Below are 5,838 nucleotides of genomic sequence, written 5' to 3'. Positions count from 1 at the left end.
GTATAAATATATATTTTAAAAAACATGTTTTATATATATACATAAATTCTAACTTAGCAATCTTTGAAATACGTAATCAACCAGGCTATGCGTTAATTGTGTGTTGACTGACTCTCTGTGTTGTATTACATCACATTTCGATATTTTGCGAGGTTATTTAATTTTAGTGTGCCTTTCTCCTAATTTTCAAGCTTGTGTGCCGTGCCACGTCGTCATCTTACTTGCGCAGCAGCAACACGTTGCCGTACACTCATTGATATGCTAATTTTCTCTGCCCCCTCCCTCTCTCCGTCCCCGCCCCCTCTCTATATTTAAGGGACCGTCACAGAAACGACCCCTCTCTCTGTGCCGATATGTGTCCTCTCTCTGTGTGTCCTTGTGATGTCTGTCTGCTTATGTCTGTCTATAGTTTTCTAGTTAGATTGTTATTGCTATTTCTTTTATGCCTGATGATGATTGCTTGTGTTGCAATCGAAACATCGCTATTATTTTAATTTATTAATTTATTTTTAGACGTGACTTAACCGAAAGAACCAAATAATAATTCCTGCAGTCACGAAAGCTCCAAATTTAGATAGATACATAGAACACACGCGCGTGTTCCGTTAACGTTTCAGGCCACTGCTCTTCTTGAGGGTGTCGCAGGGACTTCCAAAGCAGATGATGATTTTTGGTGATTTTTGTTTTCACAGTGTGGTGGCATACGCGTCTTGTCGAATGAGGCTCAGAACTGGTATATGTGTACACGTCGCGCTGACGTTCCGAGTCATGTCCTTGTTTTCAGGGCAGAGCAAAGAGACGTGAAGGCAGATTGTCTTCTGTTGGTTGTTTTCTCAATCCGTGGCCTCCCTTAGAGTCAAGTGAAAGCTGGAGTTCTTAAGCGTTTAAACTTGTTTAAGGTTTCTTTAACATTTACTGCGTTGTGCCCCCCCCCCCCCCACTGAACTTTGTATGCCCCCCTTTAAACAAGTTAACGCTACAGCATTGGGTAGGAATGGGCACTGGTACAAGGAGTGAAACGGGACCCCCACCCAGGAACCCTTTCCACCCCCTCCCACCAAAAAAAGACAACAAAGATCACCCGCACAGCCTTAACAGACTGTCGGGGCAAGTGCTGTTAGCGAGCACCTATGAAGGCCGGATCGGCACACGAGAGGGTGGGTGGTCAGCACCACGCCCGGGCCGCCTGTGTCTCACCAGTGGCGATATTTACACATTGCACCAGGTACCCATTTCAGGCTGAGTCGACCTCGGAGAGGCCCAGGACCGATTCAGATAATCGTTACTGGTGTTGGCCGTGAGCGGGAATCCAACTCGGATGGCCAGCTTTCGTAGTGCAAGCCAGACGCTAACCGTTGCACCACCGCTCCCCTCCCACCACGCACCACACGCGCACACGTGGAGGAATCCTCGGCTCGCGGGGGCATCTGTGCAAGTCCATCGCCCTCGATCTCGGCGCCGCTGCCTCTGGGGGTGCCTGAGCCATGATGGACTCATGCTGCAGAGCTGTTTGGCACGCATTGCGTCCGTGTGTTTATTTACTTGGCGGATTTGTCCCGACTCTTTTCTTTGGCTCTAGTCGTTGGCTGCATTCCCTCCCATTAACGCGTGACCACGTGCGCGCTCGCACTACAGGGATCTCCCCCCCCCACCCCCCTCGCTCCGACTACCCTTAGACTAGAGTGTTGGATCAACGTGTTGTTCGCGAGCCCCTGTTTCGGGTCAGCACGGCGTTCGCGCGGCTGGTGAGGCCAGGATCGATCGCACCACGCCAGTTAGCCTTTGTCGGCCCAAATCTGACATTTAAGTACCGTACTCATTAAGTACTGTGCCGTGTTTACCGAGAGGAAGTCCTGCAAAACAGGTTAAGATACAACTCGCCACAACTCATCCGTGCCGCGAATCGAACTTCACGTCACCGGAGGGTTCGCAGCGCAGCACGCAAATCCTTGCGCCACCGCTCCCCATTTACAAAGACAAAGATGCCCCGGTTAGCCTACACAAACTATTTGGACAAGTTCCGGGAGCGAGCGCCTAATAAAGCCGGCACGGGATACAAGGGGGTGGTTTATCAAGCCGTTGGCTCCCCCGGTGCGCTTTCACACCTGCATCAGGTACGAATGTAAGGCTGAGTTCACCTAGGGGAGGCCCATGATCGATTCATAAATCTGTCACCGATGTTGGCCGTGAGCGGGAGTTCAAACTCGGATCGCCGGATTCATAGAGCGGCTGTACCACCGGTACAGACAGAGACCCAGACACGCACGAGCAAATTATGAGAGCAAAAAAATAATAATCATTATCGTGGGATGGGGTTGGGGTATAAATATAGAGAGACTCGCAATGCCTCGTTATAGGGCATGCCGTTGGCAGACGTTCAGAAGATGCGTGTGTTGTGAGAATAACCCACTTGTGCGCATTACGCAATGAACACGCACGCGTCACCGCCGTGTGCGTGTTGTTACCGGTGCTGGCACTCCACTGGGGTGGACTCAGCCTTCAATGAGTTTCTGGAGAGGTGTGTAAACATCGCTGTTGAAGAGATGCCGGCGAATAGCACCACCCCCCGTGCGCCGAACCCAAATCTGGCTTGATAGGCGCTCGCTAACAGAACGTGTCTCAACAACATTCTGTTTGTCGTTGTTGTCACTGCTGCTGCATATGGGTCGCACCTTTGTAATGTGTGTAAAGCACTCGCGTACCATGTGCACATGGACAGACACACACGCAGTTACACTCTACACCACTGAATATTGTCGTTAATTTATTACCTACTCTGCAAGAACACAGACACGCAAAGTGAACATACGTCGTTGCCAACACATGTCAGAAACACCGCTGTGTATTTTTCTTTTCCTCGGCAGAGCTCATAACGAATGTGCAGAGCTGTGTGGTTTTACACACGCCCGCATGCCCCTGCAGTATGCACTCGAAAATATGGAAGAATATGCATGTGGTCAGGGTTTACAACATTCGGGTAAGCGTGGACAAGAATGTCTCGAGCAACGGATGATAGCCTTCGTGGGAAGGAGGGCCACATGAACTGCATGCGCGGGGTGTATGTACGGCCGTGGCTGCCTGTCAGCTTGTGTGGCTGTGTTCATGGGTGGCTTGGTGGTTAAACTAGCTGACTGGCTGGCCAGCTGTGCGGTCAGTCGACTGGCTGTGTGGACTGAGTGACTAGCTGACTGGCTGGGTGTGTTGACCTCAAGGGGGGGGCGGAGGGGGGATCCACCGTGGCCGGTTGGGTGGATGGGTAGCTGGCTATCTGGCTGTCTGGGTGGATGGGTAGCTGGCTATCTGGCTGGTTGGGTGGATGGATAGCTGGCTATTTGGCTGGCTGGGTGGATGGGTAGCTGGCTATTTGGCTGGCTGGGTGGATGGGTAGCTGGCTATCTGGCTGTCTGGGTGGATGGGTAGCTGGCTATCTGGCTGTCTGGGTGGATGGGTAGCTGGCTATCTGGCTGGCTGGGTGGATGGGTAGCTGGCTATCTGGCTGGCTGGGTGGATGGGTAGCTGGCTATTTGGCTGGCTGGGTGGATGGGTAGCTGGCTATTTGGCTGGCTGGGTGGATGGGTAGCTGGTTATCTGGCTGTCTGGGTGGATGGGTAGCTGGCTATCTGGCTATCTGGCTGGCTGGGTGGATGGGTAGCTGGCTATCTGGCTGTCTGGGTGGATGGGTAGCTGGCTATCTGGCTGTCTGGGTGGATGGGTAGCTGGCTATCTGGCTGGCTGGGTGGATGGGTAGCTGGCTATCTGGCTGTCTGGGTGGATGGGTAGCTGGCTATCTGGCTGGTTGGGTGGATGGATAGCTGGCTATCTGGCTGGCTGGGTGGATGGGTAGCTGGCTATCTGGCTGGCTGGGTGGATGGGTAGCTGGCTATCTGGCTGGCTGGGTGGATGGGTAGCTGGCTATCTGGCTGGCTGGATGGATAGCTGGCTATCTGGCTGGCTGGGTGGATGGGTAGCTGGTTATCTGGCTGGCTGGGTGGATGGGTAGCTGGCTATCTGGCTGGCTGGGTGGATGGGTAGCTGGCTATCTGGCTGGCTGGATGGATAGCTGGCTATCTGGCTGGCTGGGTGGATGGATAGCTGGCTATCTGGCTGGCTGGGTGGATGGGTAGCTGGCTATCTGGCTGGCTGGGTGGATGGGTAGCTGGCTATCTGGCTGGCTGGGTGGATGGGTAGCTGGCTATCTGGCTGGCTGGATAGCTGGCTATCTGGCTGGCTGGGTTGAAGGCTGGTTGGCCTGCTGGGTGTGTTGACAGCTGGGTGTATAGCTGGCTAGCTGGCTGGTTGGGTGGGTGGGAGGCTGGGTGGGTGGGAGGCTGGCTGGCGGGGTGGGGTATCTTGTGGGTGTGTGTGTGTATGTGGCGCGCGCGCGCACGCACGTGCGTGCGCGTGAGTGCATGTGCGCGCGTGCGCGTGTTGGCTGGGCGGCAGGGGGCAACACCACGTGACGCCGCATACTTTCCTCTGCCTTGGGGTGTGCGCGCTGCGCCGGACGGAGGGACGCGGCGCGCAGAGAGAGAGAGCAGAGCGCAAGAAGACACCACCATCATCATCATCGCCACCACCACCACCAACCACTATCATCATGTCGTGGCTCATGGCGAGACCCGTAGCCAATGCCCGTCTCTCCGCACATCGTTACGGCACCCACCGCGCCCGATAGGCTAAAGATGGCGAGATTACAACGTGGGATTAGCGCTTGATGGGATACCCCTAACGCTGAGACAGTACACTTTTTGTGCGCGCGTGTGCGCGCGTGTGGGTCGCATTGTGCAACTAGTAACTAACGGCCGACAGAACGCGGCTGCCTGAGTCGTCTGTGCCGAGGGTGCTTTTTTCGTGTTCGCGTTATTCTGCGCGCGTGCGTGCGCGTGCGTTTTGGGGTTGGCATCCCGTCCCCTCGTTCCAACGACCGCATCCCACCGCGCGCGAAAGTGTCACGAAGGTTGCCGCGATTTCGTCCGAAGAAGGAATTAGCATCGGCGGCGTCACGCAAGCAGCAGCAAGCAGCAGGAGCAGCGTGGGACGTCAACGACATCGACAACATCGACGTCGTCCCCGTCGTCATCGTGAATATCCGCGCGACTTGGCAACTTGTCACATGGCGGGCTCGGCTCGGGCCGGCGGCTCGGGATTTGTCGCCGTCGACTTGCGACCGAAGCCTTCGAAGTGGCTGCCGCTGGCGCTGCTGGCGGTGACGGGTGAGTGACACGCGTGGGGGGTGGTGAGTGTGGGTGGTGAGTGACACGCGGGGGTGGGGAGTGTGGAGTGAGTGGGGGTGGTGAGTGTGGGTGGTGAGTGGTGGGTGTGGGGTGTGGGTGGGGAGTGTGGGTGGTGAGTGTGGGTGGTGAGTGTGGAGTGGTGAGTGCGGGTGGTGAGTGTGGGTGGTGAGTGTGGGTGGTGAGTGACACGCGGGGGTGGGGAGTGTGGAGTGAGTGGGGGTGGTGAGTGTGGGTGGTGAGTGGTGGGTGTGGGGTGTGGGTGGGGAGTGTGGGTGGTGAGTGCGGGTGGTGAGTGTGGGTGGTGAGTGTGGGTGGTGAGTGTGGGTGGTGAGTGTGGGTGGTGAGTGTAGTGAGTGTGGGTGGTGAGTGTGGAGTGGTGAGTGCGAGTGGTGAGTGTGGGTGGTGATTGTGAGTGGTGAGTGTGGGTGGTGAGTGTGGGTGGTGAGTGTGGTGAGTGTGGGTGGTGAGTGTGGGGTGTGGGTGGGGAGTGTGGGTGGTGAGTGTGGGTGGGGAGTGTGGGTGGTGAGTGTGGGTGGTGGGTGTGGGGTGTGGGTGGTGAGTCTGGGTGGTGAGTGTGGGTGGTGGGTGTGGGTGGTGAGTGTGG

General features: G+C 55.9%; 1 protein-coding gene across 2 annotated transcripts in view; it reads left to right on the top strand.

Moving 5' to 3' along the window:
* The first annotated feature begins 4,435 nt into the window (after positions 1 to 4,435).
* The window catches only part of IGDCC4 (immunoglobulin superfamily DCC subclass member 4), a 135,153-nt gene continuing 133,750 nt past the window's right edge, over positions 4,436 to 5,838 (top strand). For both annotated transcript variants that reach the window (XM_078599874.1, XM_078599873.1), the window contains exon 1: positions 4,436 to 5,213. In XM_078599874.1, the coding sequence (XP_078456000.1) occupies positions 5,114 to 5,213 (100 nt within the window). In that variant the 5' untranslated portion in view covers positions 4,436 to 5,113. The remainder of the gene's footprint in view (positions 5,214 to 5,838) is intronic.

Source organism: Lampetra planeri, chromosome 13 (genome assembly GCF_965212315.1).
Source record: "Lampetra planeri chromosome 13, kcLamPlan1.2.h2, whole genome shotgun sequence".
NCBI lineage: Eukaryota > Metazoa > Chordata > Hyperoartia > Petromyzontiformes > Petromyzontidae > Lampetra > Lampetra planeri.
Note: the sequence above shows the minus strand (reverse complement) of the source record. Positions and strands in the feature narration are given on the sequence as shown.